The following is a 22635-nucleotide window of genomic DNA, read 5'->3' on the forward strand; positions in this document are numbered from 1 at the left end:
CGTAACGTGAAGTTGTGCAGAAAACTTTCTTTTTAGGGAAATAATTAGAGAGTGAGGCCCTGGGGCCCTTTAAAGTTTCGTATTTCTCCATAAGATTAACATGGGAAACAAAAATTGTTATGAAACTCCAGCTGTTGTCAGAAATTAAAAGTGAGAAGAACATAGGTTAATTGTAAACAGTCAACAAGTTTTCTAATTTAACAGTTTGCTACAAACATTTACTGACTTGGCTGAAAGGAAATATTTACTATTTAAATTGGAGTTGGCGTAAATATTACAATGAAAAAAAAAGCGAGAGAGCCTGGATAATTTGATATACTAAATAGAAAACTGAATTTCTTAAGAACACTGTGCTTTATTTCTTAGTAATCATTGAAAGAGCCGATTTGCAAACTATGGAAACATAGGAAAGTCATAGAACACCACCAAGAAAAATAAATAGAAATAATGTTTTTGTTTTTATTTATAATCGTTATTATGGACAGCCAAATGTGGCTATGACTAAGGCTATTCGTAGAAAACACGAAAAAACAAGATCAGCTTTTTTTTAAAATGATAAGATATTTTCAAGAAATGTTCGATCTGTTATGTACATCTTGAGTATTTCCGAAATCTTTGAGTTGAGTCTAATCTTTTAAAGTCACCAGAAATTATGACTGTTATTCGTTTTAAAATAACACCTGTAATACTTAGTAATTGCTCGAATTCGAGCAACAGGGACACTAGTATGTTTTTATTCCATCATAGACCTATACGATATGCATTTTAAATCCGATAATTTTACAATAAAACAGCATTTCTGCAATTTTTACGATGTGAAAAGCGTTGAAGTGAGATTTGCAACCGATTCGCACAGACGCACACTGATTATAAGTAGCCTACAGTAGAGAGAGTAATAGTCAATTGAGAAGTGTATAGACCTATTCAACGATACCACCTTCCATAGCATACCTGCTTCTTCCATAATTATTATCACCACAATACAACTACTATACACAATTTCCAGTAGGTCTGAATAGAAACGACCTAAAATAAAACGATAATATCCAATAAAATTCACAGTACACTTAATTTAACTTTGGTGTCCTAACATCAAAACTAATCGTCACGCCTATCCTTTGTATCAATTTCACTGCATTAATTGCCAAATAAATAAGTGAATACAAAGAAAAGTAAAAACAATAACAGTTTGTTTTGAAACAGCTGTTTGGTTCAAATAACATTCATTTGAAAAAAAAGAACTGGTCACATGTAGCAGGAATATAAAAAGTAAACACGCTAGTAAAGCTAATGACGTAATTGTCAATGTTTATTATCCATACCGTTTATCAGTTCTATCCTTGATAATTACCCACCCTCGTTGAATAAACGTACATCGTAATTTCCCATATAAGTTAATTTGAACTACAATATATTCATAGTTAAAATAAAAGTGATATTTTCACGTAACCTCAACTAAACACGATTTCATAAAAGGATGGTTTGTCTAACTGCAGTATCCTAGGTCAATAACGTTGTGTTCAATCTATGTCATCCATCTAATCTTTGTATAAAACCCGGCTGAGGTTGTGGTGGTAATTTAAAATCGGGATTCCTTATTATCTTTGATCTTTTTATGACATCAATATTTCCGGGCCTAATCCAAACAGTTAAGCAGTTAAAGCAGACAAACATTAATTGTAAACAAAAAGCTACCATGAAGAATTAAAACATGTAAACATTGTTATTTTTCTAATCTTTCCTTGAAAAGTGGAGCAGTAAAATAACTTGCACTTATCCTTTTTTATTAAGACTCGTGTCCAGAGCCTCGACATGTACTGTGGTTTAATTAATTTTGGTCTAAACTATTTTAAACTGTGATCTAATTATCTCTACTAATCTTACTTATTTCCTATAATCAATGACAAAATAAGAGTAAATAAAATAACCTCATAGTTCCATAGTTTATATTTAACCAGCTGTTTGTTAAAACAAATTATATTGCTCTAAAACAAATCGAATATTACAAAGATTGCTTTAAAAAATATTTGAACATTTGAACATCCTAGTATTTTACTATGTATATTTAATTAATCTGTCATCCTCTTACAGAATAATTGAACGTTTAAATGATTAGCATTACACATAGTATAAATAATTCAACCCTAAGTATGTCTTTACATTTTTATCCAAATGCTGAATTTGTGACACAAAAGCTGAATGTTTACAGCTGTTATGTTAAGCAAATAATTTTATGCCAAAAGCTAGTGTAGAATCTTAGCGTCGGCTGCTAGACTTTTTAAAAATTAAAACTTAATTTCTAAAAAACTGGGACCCTGAACTAAAATTATGGCTTCGACATTCCCTAGTTCTCAAAATTATCTTTCTTTCAACACAAAAATCATGAAAATCAGTCGAGTGGTTGATTCAGAATCGTGAAATAAAAAAACACTGTTTCGTTTTAATATTATAGATTCTGACATTGTTGTACTTTTATAACAATGCATTCTACCGTAAAAATAAAATAATCTAAACTTTTTACATAGCGTACACTTTATTTTAATAAAAGTTACTGCAGTGTGTTTTGTGTATTAGACCCCAATAAAAAAGTAATTTCTGGCCATATATGGCCATATAAAAATTCCATATATGGTTTCATAAAGCCATATATGGTTTTTTATGGACATATATGGAAGCAGATATGGCCAGATGTGGTTGTATCCATATATGGTGGTGTCCATATATGGTCATATATGTAGTCTATATATGGAATTATTGGCCATATATGGCCATACATGTTTTCTATATATGAAATGATTGTCCATATATGGCCATACATGTTTTCTATATATGAAATTATTGCCCATATATGGCCATAAATATCCTCCATATATGGAATCATGGTCTTTATATGGCCATATATGACTCCCAGGTATGGAATTAAATTACTCATATACGGAATAATAATTTTCCATTTATGCTCATGTATAAATGAGTTTTTGACAATAACTGGAATTATTATAAGGAATAGTTGCCACATTTGGATTTTGTAACTGGACTCCCAAACACTTCTTATAATATATAATATAATACTATAAATCTTAAAGTTTGTGAGTTTGTGTATTTTCTTGTTGCTCTCGGAAGCACAAACTACTGAACTGATTGAGTTGAAATGTGGTACAGTGGGGGGCAGATAATATAGGCATTTCTCATTTAAAGTAATTAGTAGTAAAGTAATAAAGTATCCAGATTTGAACCCAGATGACAAAATCCTGTACATACATCTATTGTACAAAGGCTGTATCAAACAAAGGCTCTTCAGATACACAATAGGAAAAAACCAGATTGTTGCCCTTTACTGCGCTCAGGAGGATCAACCATTAACATTGATAATTCCGTAAAATATCTTGGCCTAACCATCAGTGATGACCTGAGATGGCACAAACATATAGACAACATATCTGTGAGACTCACGGCAGTTTGCTATATGGTTCGAAGGCTCCAACCACTCCTGGAAAAAGAAGTACTAATGAAGATATACCATGGCTGTTTTCACAGCATCATGAAATATGGGATCCTACTATGGGGAAACAGCCCAGCTGCCCAACGAGTACTTCTCCTACAAAAAAGAATAATGAGATCTATTTTCTTGGAACCATTTCTCGCACACTGTAAGCCACTGTTTGAAGAAGCCAAGGTCCTTACCATGACAGCACTTTTTATCCTGGAGTCAGCACTGAGTGTAAAGAAGAACCCACAACTGTTCCTAATAAATGCAGCATTCCACAACTACAACACAAGGCAATGCAAAAATGTCCACCTAACCCAAGTAAACTCCACTTTAGTAGCAAATGGCCCTAAATTTATGTGCTCCAAAATCTATAACAAGATCCCAACTGAAATAAAAAATATTGAAGAAATAGAAAAATTCAAGATGTTATTCAAGAATTATTTATTGAAGAGGCCATACTACTCACTGACAGAGTACTTTGAAGATAAATGAAAAGGCCAATATTTTTTGACGACCACGGCGCAGTGACGCTTCCAGTGGGAAATCTTCAAGTATCAAGTAAGTATCAAGTATTGTACAATTTTACTATAACGCAACAAAATCTTAAAACTGACGTATAATTTTAAAATTGTAAGTGTAGTAGGCCTAAATAAAGAGAATATTATATTAATAATTAATTTATTGTACCTTTGCTATCAAACAACTGCAAATATCTATGTCACGTAGTTAGGCTATATTAATAATAAAATTCTTCAAATGACATAAAATGTCTAAGAAAATCTTGTTTTACGAGACCAAATACAGCTTCTCTTATTCGTAATGGGTTTTGTAAAGACATCTGATACGAAGCGGTTGTAGTGTAGTGGTCAAAGGGGTAGACTCCCACGCTGGAGTCCCGGGTTCGAATCCCAGTCGGCTACTTGAAAATTTTGTTTTGAAATTTTCAAATTAAAAATTTTTATTATGGTTTTAATGCATAGTTTATAAGATTTAATGTAAAAATATGTTTAATTGTAATTTTTTTATTTATTTATATATTTTTTATTAAAAAATTTCCATATTTGGGGGATTCCATATATGATCATATCTGGTTATATTTGGTCCAAAACCAAATATAACCAGATAAAAAAAAATTTTATATGGCCATTTATAAACTTTTTCATAAGGGGAACTTTAAGTGCATAGTACTATGATCAAACAATAATACTACAGTCAACACATTATAAGATATCTGGTTACACAATTTTACACCCGTGTAAACATCGTCTTCACGTCACACTTTACCCTTGCCCTACATAGTAGGTGCAACTGGCCAACAATGCAAGTCTCGTTACAGCTCTAGCTGCGTTGCAGTCTGTACCCCCGTGTAAACATCGTCTTCACGTCATAGTAGGTACAACTGGCCAACAATGCAAGTCTCGTTACAGCTCTAGCTGCGTTGCAGTCTGTACCCCCGTGTAAACATCGTCTGCACGTCATAGTAGGTACAACTGGCCAACAATGCAAGTCTCGTTACAGCTCTAGCTGCGAACAGTCTGTACCCGTGTAAAGGCGTCTACGTGAAGGAAACGTTAATTTATTGGTTCTTCGGTCATATATTTCGGTAAACAACTGTTGAAGTTAAATCCCATAAAACCACAGTATAAAGATACACTGTTAATCTGTGATAAAACTTAACCCGTACTACTGTGAGATTTATATTTAATTTATTGTTCAATCTTGATTATTTATGTACTAAGACACATAAATATACATAAAGATATTTATGTAGTAAAATCCCGCACATGTGATTCCGCGAGGCACGGTCAAAATGATTAACTCTAACGGCGAAACTGATTTGGTTGCAAGTGCAAACAAAATAACAAGCAATGAGGAAAACCCAACCGCTTAATTCCTGAACAAGACCGAGAAAAGTGGGCGAGATAGATCAGCATATTATTGAGTTGTTACTTTACTTTCTTCCTCTTTTCAAGTCACTCTTCCAACGTCTCCCAATCTCATTTTTCTCCAACTGTCTTCCATTTTCGAATAAAATAGGCCAATAGGCCTACGTCAAAGTTAGTATTTAGTACTATATAGCTCATATGGATGGCGACTTTCTACAGGGTGCCCCTAAACAACCTGAACCCCTTTTGTGGCATTAGTTCCTTGCTTAGAGACAAACAGATTTTGCAATATAGCCATGGGTCTCCGATGTCTAGTTTACCGTCTATGTGCTTGTATGTGCTTTTAACTAATTTCCTTTCAGCTTCACTGAATAGAACATTGAATCGTTACATACATGTATAAGATTACGGTATAATGAACTTAAAAAAAATATTTTGTTTTTCCACCATATCAAAATGGCGGTTATTTTTTTATTATTTAAATCATTAATATCTCGAAAACAAAGAATTTGATTTAAACAGTTTTATTTAAACATATTTTTTTAACAAAGAATCCAGAAAAACAAAATGAATGGTATAAAAAATCGCTTAAATGTAAAGAAAAATCTAATGACACGTTAATCAACAATATCGGGTGTGAAATAACAAAGTTATGACACTTTTTATCATCCAATGTTTTAATAATAGCAAAACTATACGACATTTATTTTAAATGTTTGCTTGATATAGTACCGGGAAACCGAGAATTAGCTCTAAGTGTTTGATTTGTTTAAGAGGTTAAGAAAATAAAACCTATATGACTATAAAATATTTTCAGTTTTGCTACGATTGATTAAGTTGTCAAGTCAATTAGTTTTCGCTAGACATTCAATTTGCCTAACAAACTTTTTCATGTGGACGAGCAATCTATATTGAAAATTTCTACAATAAACGTCCATATAAAAACTCTTAATACATAACATCAGCTGTTGTCCGTTATTGCGTTAGTCACTGGGATCGCGGAATGTCGTATCTAATTATGGGATCGTGGAACAACGCACCAATTCCGGCGGCACATCATAGAAAACTATAAAACGTCCTTGACCTTTCCTCTGGCCTTTTAGTTCAATATTAGTGCGGTTTAATGTTTTGCGTTAAAACAGTTTTATTAACAGTCGTAACCATCCCTTTGTAAGTAAACGTTATATACAGCCCAAATGAATCAATGCTCAATAGCATTCGTAGTCCTACGGATATTCCTGAATATCCTTTCCTTTGTACCGTATTTTACAATTTGCTACTGTACTGTAGATGATTTGTTACAAGCATGTGTTACAATTCGTTTGTTAACATTTTAGTAAAACTGCCATAGCTACTTGACAATCCATAAGACTAATGTTAAAAATATTAAAATTAAATTGTTTTTCCAAAAAAGAATTTTCCCGCAACAGAGCCTAGCATGGATATTGTTTTAGCCTATATTTCTGACAATTGGGAGGACATCGTAGGAGCCGTTTTTGAAATCATTGTGCGCAAACGTTAATCATATTATAGTATTTAGTATAGATATATAAATTGTATTTGTAAATTGCATTATATATTTGAATATTGTACAAATAAGCAAACATATTTCCAAAACAATCGATAACAAACAGCGATAAAGGATCCAGTATGAATGCTAATTTGTATATATTGTTGTATAGATATAGGTTGAGTACCTAGTATATGCTGTACATATGGCATATCTTTTTTAGATTCCCAGTAAATTAAACTATAAACGCTTTCTTATTCTTCTTGTGTGAGATCAACCTCCAAATCCTTACCAATAATTTCTCCGTTTAAAATCAAACAAAATAATGTTGTATACAAACACGGTAGTTTATGTATCCTATACTTACTTTCCTTGTTCTCGTGTAACTCTAGATTGTAGAAGGGAATAGAGGATTTATTTTTAGCACTGTCCTTTCCTTATTGAAAAATAAGAAATTCAGAACATAGAATTTCCAGTTCTATTTCTGACACAAATGGAGGTCAGATTTTGTGAACTACAGACATTGCCGAGATTCCCAAGTATTCAGTCAACCTTTTGTAATTAGATCAATATTGTGGCAGTAACAAAATGTAGGAAGCTACCGCATGAGTCATCTGGTATCAAATTGGTGAAGTACTGGACTCTATGTGACTGCCTCATAAACCATTCACTTTACCATCTGTGATATGATCAATGTAGATACTGTAAGCAATCAAATGTTAGTATACGCCACATGAGTCATATCATATGAGTGATATCACGTATACTAATGGCGTATACTAAATAAAAATAAGTACAGCTGAGGTATTTTTAACATTAGGTATATGGAAAGTTCCCTTTAGAAAGCAATTACGACCTTAAAGGGCAATTTTTGAAATAATGGATAGTTTCTCGTCATGACGAACATTTTAAGTGTGGTTTATGGGGGTGTGACTTGTAGTTTTCTCAAATGTTCATGGGTACTTTTGGCTTTATATATGATTTCGGTATGCGTGGTCTGTAGTAGGTATATGTTCTGCAAATGTGGATTTTTTAGTTGTTCTGTTTTTTAGCGAATTTCCTATATAGGGAATAAGCTATTACCGTAGTACTAATGGTAAGACCTGGACCCGGGTCCGATTACTTTTTCGTTTTGTGGTCCCCAGAGGTCAAAAACACCATCCGTTCAGCTTCATATATATATATATATATATATATATATATATTTATATCAATATGAAACAATTAGATGTTTAATGTTTCGTTGTTTAATGTAAACAAGCACTCTATAGTCATTGGGGAGTTCTTTGAATTAGAAGGTTGTTACTACCTATATCAAATAGCATCAAGATAAGTATTGAAATTACAGCACCAACTAAATGGTTCACCTTTCTCTTAAAAACATTACTCAGGCCCCTTTTCTTATGTTTTTTATATTATACATTCAATAGTATGCATATATATTATATATGTGTGTCCGTTAGCACGATAACTCAAGAAAAAATGATCCGATTTTGATGAAATTTCTTATAAACGTGTAAACCTACATTTATTCGAACCAGTTCGCGAACCAGCATGATCGGACTTTGGGAACGGGGGTTTACGGGGATTTTATGGGGCAAAAATAGGGTTTTCCCAGTTTTGACCAAAAAAACATAAAATTTAGCAATTTCTTTCCAAACCATTTTGTAGAGCTTAAAAAAACAAATAATTTAGTATATTGAAGCGTTATTATGCGCCTAATGGTTACGGAGAAAATTCCAAAAATTGTAAATTTAAAATTCCTATGTTATTCTTATGGAGAACAAGTAAACTGTTTAGTTTGCTTGTTTATGAACATATTTTGATCAAATTTGGAAAATGTTTTGATTTCTTACTAACTATTAACATTTTACAAAAAAAAGAGTTTTACCCTCCCTGATGCAGCAAACCTAAGTACTTGTTAAATTTATTCTATTTAAATAGGAAATAAATGTTATATTTTTTAGTAGACATTTTAGTGTAAATCCAATCAGGCAAATGGAAATTCGCTTAGTCTGCAGGTTTGCTGCGGCGGGGGTATTATTACGTATACACGTTTCAAGTAATTAAAAACCTAAATCATGCATGTAGAGATGTACACAGGACGGCTAGTAATAGAGACGGAACCGCGCGCCCAGACTGCTTGCGCTTTTTTGTACGTTTAGGCCATAGATAAAAGGAATGGCCATAAGTTATATTTTATTTCTATATAAAAAAAAACTACAATCTATTATAGTCCTTTAATCTATGGTTAGGCTGCTCCTACAAGACAAGACGATTAGACGACCTAGGAGCTCGGAGCGGGTCTGGTCTAAATCTGGCGATGACGAAAACCAAACATATCCACATGTGGCGCCGTCTCCCCTCCTATATACACTGGCGACTGTAGGGAAGGAGCAGCGGAAGGAGGGACGGGTCTGATCTGAACTGAACTGGTCTGACAACAATCTAACGAGTTTCTTGTATCTCCCTGTCAATTCCACTTCCACTCGCTTTGAAAATTTGGCCGAGGTCGGGTGGGTTTGGTTTATTTCGTCCGCTTGTTTCGCATATACAGTATTGCTAAAATGGTAGACAAAATGAAGTTAATTGAACTAGTGCGCGAGAGAGAGGCCCTGTGGAATCAGAGGGACAACCAGTACCACAACCGTGAGTTAAGAGCCAAGCTGTGGGATGACGTTGGTAAAGAGCTGGGAATTGAAGGCAAGTGAACTTAGAACTTACAACTAGGTAGTTGATATTAATAGTACCTTGGCTAAACTTCGCTCATGGTAAAATATTTCACCCATAGTTAGTAAATAGGTCCATAGTTCTTCCATGATTTTTCCAATCAATACACGTTCACTGCTAAAAATTTATATCAAAATCCACTAAAGAAAAAATACTCCCGCCGCAGCAAACCTGCAGACTAAGCGAATTCCAACTCGTCTAATCATATTTTTACTAAAATATTTCCATAAAAAAGTCATATTTATTCCCAATTTAAAAAACATTAGTTTTAACGAGCTTAGGTTTGCTGGCACGTGTCAGGCAAAAAGTGTTTTTTGACCAAACGTCAAATGGCTGCCATTTTTATTAGGGGTGCAATATTGACCACTGGTTTGCGCCATTCAATTTCTCTTGATAAACCCTTTAAAATGAGGGGTCACACGATAGGTGTTTACGTTTAAAAATTTGGGGCTGCCAAAATGGTTTTTTGGGGGCTGGGGCAAAGTTGTTACTTTGATGAAAAAGTGCAATTTCTTATGTCGTAAATATGTGCCGAGTTTGGTTTTCCTACTGCAATGCGTAAAAAGTTAACTGGGGGGATCCAGACTTTTGCCTAATCCTGTATATATATGTATATATATATATATATATTTAAATATATATACATATGTGTGTGTGTGTATATATATATATTATATATACATATTTAGGCCTATATGAATCTAATTGGATGGTGTTTTTGGGGACCTTAAAACGAAAAAGTAAATCGGTCCCGGGTCCAGGTCTTACCATGAGACCTACGGTAATACCTTTAATCCCTATATGAGAAATTCAAATAATTTATTATGATTTTACTGCTAATTATGTTATTTATATATGTTTAGATTTATAGGATTGAGGTGTCAGTTTGAAGCTTATGTTTCAGCGGAGTTACTAATCTATCTATCCTATTCTCTAATATGAGCAATGTTTGTTTGTTTGTATGTATGCTTGCACCAAGATCTCGAAAACGGCTCCGACGATTTTTTTCAAATGTTGTAAATAATTTATTTTTGGCCTAAAAACGAGTTTACTGCAGTTAGAACTGCAAACAAAAATCTAATTACGTAGAAAAATGAAACTGAAAGTCACATTTTTTTAACATTAGTCTTATGGGTTTGCTAAGTAACCATGTTGGTTGAATTAAATAACAAGAAAAAAGTAAACAAAATACTCGTAAGCTGTAACATGTGTTCATAAAGGCATCTATCTACCCACAGTATACTAGCAAATTACATTGACAATACAAAAGGAAAAACATAATTTGTTACTATTGAGCAAAGATTATACTGAAGCTTACTCGATACATTGTAGCATAGATAAAACATACGTTGGTTAGTCTATGATTGTAGTAAAGCAGTAAAGGCTAGCAGAGTGCGGAGTGTGGGATCTGTTATGATTTCCCATCCTTATGGAACAGCTGAAGCTAATTTTATTGTTAGTTCTGTCTGGTTTTCTGTAGATGTCGTGCTTTGTTTACAATTTGTTTCTTGTTATTTCAGTAATTTAAAACCTCGTTTAGCCAAATAATACTATCTAATCATAAACAATAACTCGTCCTCTAGCTATACAACCAAACAGTGAGACACAAATAATGAGAAACTAACCCTAAAATAGTAGAAACAAATTATAAACAAAACACGACATCTACAGAAAACCGGACAGAACTACCAATAAAAGTGGCTCCAGCTCTTCCATAAGGATGGGAAAATATCTGCAATCCTAAAATGCTATGGGAAGGGAAGGAAACAGGTCCGCGACGTAGGAAGTGGTGAAAGAAGTAGTAAAGGCAAACAATCCAGAGTGTGCGATATGCTTATGACCATTTAGGTTAAGGTATTTGCGATCCTAAAATTCTATGGGAAGAGAGGGAAACAGTTCCGTGACGTAGGAAGTGGTAAAGGAAGTAGTCAAGGCAGTATGTATGTTTATGATTAGTAGATTAGATAGTATTATTTGGCTAAACGGGAACCTGAGTTTTGCCAACGGGTGTCAGGTAGATGGGGGGGATGCCTTCGGCCACCTCTTGGTGCGGAGATTTGCCAACGGTGGTGGTGGGAGAAAGAGTGTGACGTCCGGAAGGAGGGTGATTGTCAGGGTTGTCTACGCTTGGCAGTTATGCGCTTGTCGCAGTGGGTTAGGTTAGGTTAGGTTAGGTAAAAAATTCAATACATTTCCTTTCACAGTCAGAGGTGCATAACTGCATTACATACTTTGAACACAGTCAGCATCCTGCCTGGTTTGTCCACCCCTAGCGGAAGCCACCCTCACGGTCACGTGTAATCTCTCTCCCCCTCCCCCTCTCGCGCAACCCACAACCGTTGGCAAAACTCCGCAGTATGTGGAATTCATGGATGGGGACCCTTTCTACCCTTTCTAGGTTGTGCGGAGGGGGATTGCCCAACTCCGCGCAGTGGTCAAATTTAATCCGAGGAAAAGTTTTATGGCCCCCGAAGGGTTCAGCCCAACTCCGCGCGGTGGTCACTTTTAGTGTCAAGTCCAACTCCGCGCGGAGGCCACTCCTAATATCTACGGTAGTTGTTTTGGTAAATTTTTTACCAAAACAAAGGCTACAGCACATTTGCATGGACGTGAGTTGAAGTTTCCAAAAAGTTTGCTGCTGTTATTACAATAATACCCCCGCCGTAGCAAAACTGCAGACTAAGCGAACTTCTAATTGCCTGATTGCATTATTTCAAAATATACTATTTATTCCCTATTTAAATAGCATTAGTTTAATGAGTGCACATAGGTTTGCTGCAAGAGGCAGGGTAATAAGTGTTTTTGTGAAATGTCAATAGTTAAGTGTAAAATAAATGCATTTCCAAATTTAATCAAAATACGCCCCTTTTACAGGAAATTATAACAATTTACTTATTCTCCATAAGAATAACACGGGAATTATAAAATTAAAATTTGTTGGCCTTTTTTCTGTAACCATTATGGTGCATAATAACACTTCGATATACTAAATTATTTGACTTTAAGCTCTACAAATTGCTTTCAAAAGAAATTGCAAACATGTATGCTTTTAGGATCAAAATTGGGAAAACTCGTTTTTTCCCCATAAACCCCAGTTTCCATGGTGCGATCGTGCTGGTTCGTGAACTCGTTCGAATAAATGTAGGTTTAACGTTCATATACAATTTGATCAAAATTGGATAATTTTTGCTCGAATTATCGTGCTAACGGACATCTATATTTATATGAATTCGAACGGAAAGTGTTTTCGACCTTTGGGACATAAAAACGAAAAATTAAATCAGTGGGTCCAGGTCTTACCATAATACCTACGGTAATAACTTATTCCCTATATATGGGAAATTCACTAACACGTTGGTCTGGGTCCGGCTTCAATGAAAATCCTCTTCATAGACGTCAAATTCGGCATTTAGTAAGACGTAAAAGAAATATTTTAGCTTATTATACATGCAAAATTATAGATTCACAACTGGAGGTGAAACTTAAAAACCACAATTAATGTAAGAAGTTCAAAAAGTCCGTGCGAAGAGTGATACGTATGGAAGTTTCTGAAATTCACAGCACACAATTATTTAATATGCTAATACATTTTATTAACGATTTCATGAGCTTTACGTTACACTAGTGTGCTGCGATCACGGATTTTACCTTTTTATACAGCAATATACTGCAAATTTGCTGTAATCTCTTTTTTTGTAAAAAAAAAAACTTAGCTCTGCATCTAAAAGTGGCTACAATGGACTTTTTAATGAATAGCAAAACTTAATTTATTATCCCTTCCAATAACATTTAACAAAGGAAACATTTTAAAATTCTTTTTGTAATCAAATTAAAAGTATAAGTTTGTTTTTGAGGTTTGCCAATAATATGATTTAGTTTTTCTGAAAAATTAATAAGATATTACTTACCGGTACTGAAATCCTTAAAATATTTACGATTGTAAAATGTTTTACTAAGCAATTGCTTCGCATTTTAAAGCTTATAATTATTGTTTAACTATATTAATTTAAATTTATTATGGTTTGAAATAAGTGTAACTTTTGTAAATTTGTAAATATTTTACTTATAAAATTTTAGTAGGCTAATATTTGTATTTTATTTTTAGTCCAGGTATTTAAATGAATCGTTTTTTTTATAATATACACGATGTTTATGTTAACGATGATTAATTTGACCAATTTTGGCTCACTTGCCATGAAATTTTGAACATTTTGTACGTAGAGTAATTAAATATAAAGTCAATTTTGAAGTCTGAAGTTTTATTAAAATTGCTATACTGCTTTAAGTATTGATATAACTTTGTATTACAAGTCATAAAAACATAGAAGTTTGTCGGCCATTTTTTTCCAATTTGACGTGTGTAGCTAACTGTTGTATGAAACAGAGATTACATAACTGTAATCTCTGTTTCATACAATCTGTTGTTATAGCAATCTGTGGTTGTATACAAAACTAATATTTTTGAACTTGGTATTAAAGTTCAGAGAGCTCATAAGCCCAGTAATATGAATGAGTGAGTATTGTAGAATTTGGAACGTATAAATTGACAGTCACTCTTTCTCGCAGACTTTTTCAAACTTAGTGGTTTTTAAGCTTCATTTCCTGTTTTAGGTATATCTCATCTCTTTACTTTACTATAAATGATAAACATAATATAAAGCATAACACAATTTCAAAGTTCAAACACAAACTCTCAGCCGTCAAGGCTGTGAGAGCCAAAATTGACCACTGCGCGGAGTTGGGCATGTGCCACGAGGGATCCGAAGTGACCACTGCGCGGAGTTGGACAGTCGGTTTTGACAGATTTCTGACCACTGCGCGGAGTTGGGATAAGCCCGTGCGGAGTTTCGGATCTGTTTATGACGATTAGATTAAGGTATCTATAATCCTAAAATGTTATGGGAAGGGAGGAAAACAGGTCCGTGACGTAGGAAGGGGTGAAGGAAGTTGTAAAGGCGAGAGTGTGGAGTGTGGGAACTGGAAACCGTTTGTAACAGTTGGATTTATGTATCTGAAATTGAAATACTGAAATGATATTAGAAGGGATAGTAACATGTCCACGACATAGGAAATGGTGAAAGAAGTAGTAAATGCTTGCAGTGCGGAGTGTGGGAAATGTTTGTGGCAATTAGATTAATGTATTTAAAATACTAAAATGCTATGGAAAGAGATGAAATCAGGTCCACGATTTCAGGCCACTGAAGTGGCTTAGGAAGTAGTAAAGTATGAGCATAGTGTGATGAGAACGGTCTGTGGCAGTTAGATTAATGTATCTTTAATCCTAAAATGCTATGAGAAGGGAAGGAAACGGGCCCCACGACGTAGGAAGTGGTGAAGGAAAGTAGTAAAGGCTGGCTGTGCAGAGTGGGGGAACCGTTTGGGCAGTTAGATAAATGTATCTATTAATGCTATGAGAAGGGAAGGAAATAGGTCCACGACGTAGGAAGTGGCGTAGGAGTAGGAGGTACGTAGTAAAGTTAAGCACTGCAGAGTGTGGGAACAGTTTGTGGCAGTTAGATTAATGTACTCTATCTGTAATACTTAAATGCTATGAGAAGGGAAGGGACAGGTCCATGACGTAGGAAATGTCGAAGGAAGTAGTAAATGCTGGCATCGCAGAGTGGGGGAATGATTTTCCCGAGCAAAGCTCGGTCCCCAGGTACTATAACTAGAAGTAGAAAAAGTAACTTTTCAAAAGTGCTACATAACACCGCTATATGTAGCAGATACTGCTATATTTCTGTAACAACTGAGTTTTTATGTCCTTGTCATTAAGTGCACGTATGAGTTGTAGTCGTAATAGCATGTATAAACAGACATTTGCAGTTTGTTGATAGCCTTTTTAGTTCTGTAGCAAAATTTGAAATTGATTCTCCATCTTCTCGCATTCGACTTATAAATGTGTGTTTTAAAGCAAAACTACTTTTCTTAGGATCTAGGAAGTTGTCAAGTAAGGTTACAAGCTTTTCATACTCTTTTTTTATATGATTGTCTGGTGTACATAGGTCGTATAGTTTCTGATGTAGAAGAGGTGTCAAGACATCTAAAAGTGTAAAAGTCTTTAATTTAGGATCATTTATACCTTATAAGGTCATAAAAACTCCAATGCCTCCAGTCTTTTGGCAAAATTAGTAAATTTTCCCCTTTCATCATAAGGAGTAAAGCTCAAATTGGAAGTAGGAAGGACTGTAATCGGTGTATTAGTTTGTGGAATTGCATTGATACCATCATTTTGATTAGGGATAGAGTTATCAGGGCCGCCTTTAACTACAGGCCGCGGCCTTCGAAGTGGCAACGTCGCAAGTAGGGTTGTAACAGCTGTTTTGTTTGGAAGCAGATAATGGTATTTGTGTATTTACGAAAGCTTGGTTAGTGGATTATGAAAATATTGACTCCACTTAAAATGTACAGATATAGATTTTTAATTACCTAATATTGTTCTGGTTTACAATTCTGTATGTTTTATTTTCAATATTTTAATAAATTTATTTTCATAAATTTAAATTTAAATCAATAAAATGCTAATTAATGAGGTGATGTCACCTGTCCACCAAGTTATCTTATGGGAAGTTTGTCACTAAAAAACCCTACTTGCGATGTGGCCAATTCTACCAAGTTATGCACGGTGGCCGTGGGCCGTGGTTATGTTGTATACTAGGTGTATGAAGTATTTGGGCATAACAAAATCTTGCTTTTTGTATTAATTAGCATGTCTTCGATACTTTCTCTGTAGGTCCGCTCATGTGTTAATTTTTTTTCTTCTGTATAGAAGTCGATCTTGTATTGAATTAGGTCATACTTTTATTTAATATCAGCTAACAAGTCAAGTCTAGTTTTGATTTCATTGATAGAAAATGTACCTATGTCTACATACTTCTTTACATTTCCAAGCTGAAACTTGAATGTTCTTCGCAATGATTTCAATTTCTTAACTTTATTTATATCTTCTGTTTTTTTTCTAAATCTTACATTATTCTCGTCGCCATTTGCTAGATATTTTTTTTATGATGTAGTAACATCTAATTTGTAAAACTTCAATATAACTTTATGAATCATACAAACACAAACAATTATAAATAGGAACAGATGTTTATAAACATTTTTTAGCCAGTAGTTTTGGAATACATATCAATTAGTGTCATCAGTTCACAGTTGTAGCCTCCTCTTCGGCGCGACATTTCGATACTCGTATGAGTACATTGTTTCCATACATGAATCAGCGCCTTATATCATTCGCACTAGGTAGTCTTATAAGTTAACCTAGCCTTAAAGAAGGATATTTGTTCAAACTAAGAGTTTCAATTGAGTTATGTTCCTGAAACCAAAGGGGAATGTGTAACTGTTTTATACAACAGAATTAAAGATCACATTTTTCGCGTCAGTGTCCTCTCTGTTGCAAAGCACGGATACATCAGCTAGTAGCATATAAAAAGAGCACCGGAATCACTAAAATTGTCTGTAACTGTTTTGTATAGCAAAGGTTATATATCAATGTTATATAACAAAAGTTATACAACAATGTTATATAGCAAAAGTTGTATAACATGTTTTGCTGCATAGTGTACACCCGGCTTTATTCGTTGCACCTGGAAGACAATGTTGAATCTTGTTTAAAAGTGCAACTTGCGCACGGGTCTTCGTTTCAATGTTAACTGATTATTCTAGAACAGCTAATTTAAATGTTTCGTTTCGATATTAGTAGTATCAGTTGATTTTAAACTCCGCAAGGCCAATGTTGAAATTAACTTAATAGTAACTTATCCAGCCTGAGAACTGCCAAAAACTAATTTTTGATGGAGAACTAACATATTTCCAGCGTATTCAAGTAAATTAATTATGGTTCACTATGCAGTAAGTACGAGTAAATCAAATTGATTTATATTGAAAGATATTGGGTAACAAACAAAAGTTATTTCTTAACGTTGAGCACATTTAATTCTGCCACGAGACACCGTCAGAGTCATTGAAGTAGTCTTTATAGAAATTTCTCCCTCCTGTGCAGTGGTGGAAGATGTGTTAAATCGTCGTCCAAGACCAAGACAAACTCTTGCACTTGACTCTTGTCTTGTCTGGTCTGTGTCTTGTTTATAAATCTGTTGTCTATGATTTTGTTGATCGTATTCCTCTAGAGCGTCTTAAAGCAATCGTTGATTCAGCGTTATATTCTCTTTACGCAAGTTCTTCTCATGATGTAATGCAGAAGGTAAAGCGTGACAACGAATAGTTGAGAATGCGCTGTGCTTAGGTCAACTTCTTTTGCACAAATCAAAAATGTCTTTAAAGGGTAAGCGTCGTTGCCAACTAACTACAACGAATGGAACCAGTGTGTCACTGTCTTCAATGCTGAACATGCTGGCAATGTTTAAGAGTCATTTTCAAAAAAAAAAAAAAAACTTTAAGATTTAACAGGCTTCAACATTTTGTAGCCACTTTGCTTTCCGTAGGCCACAACGTCAATGAACATGAGTCTAAAACGAGTGTCAGCTTCTGTGAAGATTAACAGAGGAAAATGTTTATAGTTGTAGAACCAGGGGCGTCATTTGGGGGGTTGGGCAGGGGGGGCATTTGCCCCCCCCTGGATCCTGGGCTAGAGAAAAAAATATGCTGTACTAGCCAATATACAAATATTTTCTCCTGTCAAATCCTAAAAAGCACAGCAGACAAAAATCTGTATATTCTTGTACATTAATTTGAAACAAAAATTATTATTATTTTATTGTCTTAGATAGCACATTTTGAGTTTACGTAAATTAGTAGTTTTGTTATTCATTATTTACTTTTTCTGTTTGGTGCTGTACGATAAACCACTTACTTCTAGTTGATATATATACATAATAATTCAGATTTTTTAGAAGCATTGCTTTGTCATTTACTTTTATGAATTATTCAAGCATTAAAATTATACATGTGTATAAATTTTACGTAATTTATTTTGAACATTGTAGACTACCAATTTAATATAGTTAAATAGAACCTTTTGTACTTTTTTGTCAAATTATTTTATTGGTGATAAAATTTGATTTGCTTTTAAGTTCTTAAATACTTGTATTTTATTTAAAAACCAAAATAAACTGTTATAAACTATAGGCTATGAACAACCGTATTCATTGCTAAATGTTGTACAAGAGAAATTGGTCATGAATCTAATAACAAACACAATATTAATACATCATGGAACTATTGATCACGTTTCTTATATGACTAACTTACCAACATAAAATTATTCTGTTTCTTAGTTTCATTAACTTTCTGCCTAAATTTAAATAAATTTTACTCACAATTTTTTTTTATTTGAAGTGCTTCTGACAGTTAAAATAAGCTTAAACCCCTCTTTTTTTGTTTCAAAACTGCAAAATGTTCCCTTTACTGGGGGGTATTACCCCCCGGTGTTTGCCCCCCCCCCCAAGGATTTGGTGAAATGACGCCACTGTGTAGAACATAGCACCTTTCTTGCGAGGAGCTTTGATTGTAGCATATTTGCCGTCTGTGCAACCAACACAGTTAGGTAAGTTCCACATGACCTTACATTCTGCAGCAATTTTCAACGAATCGTTCGTGATTTAGAACCGATGAATGGATGGAGCTGATTGCCAAAATAGCATAAGTGGTTTATTCAACGATTTTCCACACAGCAGTTCTTCATGCGAAACGTTTTGCCCAGAGCTTCAAAGAAAATACCTGTCAATAGATACCTAAAATGGACAAAATATATTATTAGTAATATTATCTACTGACACAGTATGGAATTAAAATAGTCACAAGTTAAGAGAAGAATTTATATGTTTTAAATCTCAACCACAAATAGCCTGTACAGCATTTTATGTTCTTTTATATATCATATTTTGTTACTGTTTTTCACACAACTCATTGTTTCAGGAGATGTGGCTCGGAAGAGTTGGGATTTGCTTAGAGATGTGTACCGGAAAAAAATTAAGGAAAACGTCGGTGCGTTAGGTGCTGCTACTAAATCCAAATGGTTTTATTTTGATGCATTGAGTTTTTTGTTCCCTATGATGAAGCTAAGAGCTACTCCAGGCAATCTCTCAGTTTCAGAAGTAGCAACTACACTGGACTTAGATGAAGAATCAGGCCAAACTCCTCAATCAGAAAATGACTTTGATGTCCACACTGAACAACCTGAGAATGCCGATGAGCCTGAGGAACCTGCTCAAGTAAGCGAAGCTCACCAATCTACAACAACCTCTTGGACTTCAACTACTAATCCAGAAAACAGTAAGTTTCAGCGCCCCGGATCAAAAAGGAAGCAAAGCCAAAGTATTCAAAATGAAGAGCTAAATTTAGAAAGAAGAAAAGTGCAGTTGCTGGAATATCGTTTTGCGGAACCACAACCTACAAGTTCATCAGAAGAAGACGATGACATGTATTTCTTCAAAAGTTTACTTCCATCGCTCAAAGAACTACCACTTCTGAGACGAATGAAATTGAGATCCAAAATTCTGAATTGTGTCATCGCTGAACTTGAATCGTATACAGATTACAATACATAAGCGTGTTGTGTGTTTAGGCTGTGCACTGAGACGGTGCACACTACCATTTACACTCGTATCGTAGTGATTTTCCCCAACCTCCCCCTCCGCCTGTTGCCTGTGATGTTGAACTGTTTACAAACAATCTACTGCAGTTTGGTACTTTATTACCTTGATACTTTGATCGTATTTAAGTTTTGTTTCAGAGTGACTTGCGCAATCGTGATATCCAAAATGGTGGTGATATTTGGCAGTGTCTACATGGTTGTCGGACATAGGTTGAACGATTAAATGTTAAAAATGATACTGAATAAAATTAAATGTTACCACAATTTGTTGTAGCTAGGATATTTTTATAAGTATCGTATCCAGTATTTCACATGAAAAATAAAAATTTTATTTTTAAGAATTACAATGAAGATGCCAAAAATAAAATTGCCTGTAATAAACTAATTATAGCAAATATTAGGAAACAATTTGCAAACATCCGTGAAGACTTAACTGCATTTCGGAGAAGTATTTCAGTTGTCATAACCTACATACCTTAATCAACCTTAGTACCTAGTTCTAATCTCCACGTTAGTTTGATGTGGCTTTGTACCAACCAATGTTATACATTGCGACGAATAAAGAATAGTTACATCGGAGTAAACCTGCAGACTACGCGAATTTCCTTTTATCTTACTGGATTTCTACTAAAACTTTCCCTTATAATGGTAGGATTTATTTCCTATTTGAATAGTAATAATTAAAAGGAGTACTTAGGTTTGCTGCTACAGGGAAGGCTATGAGGTGTGTGTTTTTCTTGGAAAGTTGATAGCTTAGTTTACAACTAATATCAATAACTTCTGATCATTATTAATGTACATCTATCATAAATAATCATGCAGGAGAATGCCATCCCTTCAAAAGATAACATTGGATAAAAAATTATTGTTCCGTCAATATTGATATTCTCCACTCATTAAATAATATCCTGTTATTTAGTTTCAGTAAAACAAAGATCCTAAAAATCAAAACAAACAATGTAACTGCTGTACTGTCAGTCGTCTTTTAAATTCATTGAACCGTTCTATACGCGTTTGCAGTGAAACACAAATTTTTAAACCACATTTTTATCTTTTCAACAAATCTAACAATGTTTCTACTAATTTCAATTTTAGAATAACCAACTGTTTCAAATTAGTGTAAATGTATTCATCTATTCAAATGTAAGCAAACATTTTCTCCCTAAGAATAACATGGGAACTTTGAAGGCCACTGGGGCAGAGCCCTGATGGAATTTCAAACATTTTTTGTTTGATGGAAAATCTACACGCAACGACCTATCCAATGATACCTTGAACATGGCTGTCGGATGCATGGCAGCTTCAAAATAATTATCATACAAAATTAATGTTGGCATATTAAATATATAGATATACACTTTAATACTTTTCATTGAAATGGTGACCATATATATTTATATTATATATAAATATATATATATATATATCATTTACATGAATAATAATATAAATATATAAATATATATATAAATCCCTATATATATATATAAATCCCTGTAATATAAATATATATATATATATATCAATATTTATGTGTAATATAAATATATATCAATATGTATGTGTAATATAAATATATATAATATATTTATGTATATATTACTGGTAAAGACAAGCAAGTGCAATCTTGCTTGGGTCTTTTGTGAGAAATAAGACCTCTGTTTACCTGGTCTGTAATCCTAGTTAATCAACAAAACCAATGTACGTTTAGGTAAGAATATCTTTTATTATGGACTAAGGTAGACATTTCAATCCATCTTAAGTTCAGACCAAATACGAACGTAACTAAATTGAGCCTACGATAGAATGCGCTTGTATACCTGATTTCTGTTGAATACGCATAATTTTAAACGACAACATATAATTAACTGTAGCTGAAGCATATATGTGATCAACTATCACAGCAACACAAACATGGGGAGAGATAGAATTGTATATTCTATGAACAAAACACTATGGTTAGATGGCCGGCCGTCTACATTCAACGGTTATTATGTTCCCTGTATTAGAGCCGTATATTGGCAGGTTGATCTCTGCTAACATAAAATGTAGTACCAGCTGCAGTTTTTTTTGTTGTAATTATTAGCGAATTTCCCTATAGGGAAGTAGCTATTACCGTAGGTCTCATGGTAAGACCTAGACCCGGGACCGATTTACTTTTTCATTTTGATGTCCCCAGAGGCCAAAAACACCATTCGTTCAAAATTATATATATACACGGCCGCGCCCGGGAAGCCAGTCACATAAAATATACACTGGAAGTCAGTCAGTTGCACCCCCCAATATATTTCAAGACTATGATATATATATAATATATGTTGGTAAATATCTTAAGCCTAGACATATCTGAACGTATATATCTCTTTTTTTCTTAAAAATACTAAAATATAATTACGTAAAAAATGTATGCTAATGCAGTCACCACCGCATTTGCATGGGAAAGCCAGTCACGTAAAATTTGTGC

At 34.0% G+C, this 22635-nt stretch overlaps 2 protein-coding genes across 3 annotated transcripts in view; one reads left to right on the top strand and one right to left on the bottom strand.

Moving 5' to 3' along the window:
- Positions 1–22635, bottom strand: part of LOC128983185 (uncharacterized) — a 139942-nt gene that overhangs the window by 37102 nt on the left and 80205 nt on the right. The window lies entirely within an intron of this gene.
- LOC128983186 (uncharacterized) lies at positions 9318–20881 on the top strand. 2 transcript variants are annotated; one of them, XM_054402378.1, is made up of 3 exons: positions 9318–9589; positions 19493–19849; positions 20310–20881. In XM_054402378.1, exons 1-3 carry the CDS (start codon positions 9454–9456, stop codon positions 20312–20314), a joined length of 498 nt encoding a protein of 165 aa, XP_054258353.1. In that variant the 5' UTR covers positions 9318–9453; the 3' UTR covers positions 20315–20881. The 2 variants fall into 2 exon arrangements, with proteins under 2 accessions (XP_054258353.1, XP_054258352.1); XM_054402377.1 differs by having other exon boundaries at positions 19493–20881.

This window comes from Macrosteles quadrilineatus, unplaced genomic scaffold (assembly GCF_028750875.1).
Source record: "Macrosteles quadrilineatus isolate MER2022 unplaced genomic scaffold, UCM_ALF_1.0 Scaffold_1__1_contigs__length_201487025, whole genome shotgun sequence".
NCBI classification, from domain to species: Eukaryota; Metazoa; Arthropoda; class Insecta; order Hemiptera; family Cicadellidae; genus Macrosteles; species Macrosteles quadrilineatus.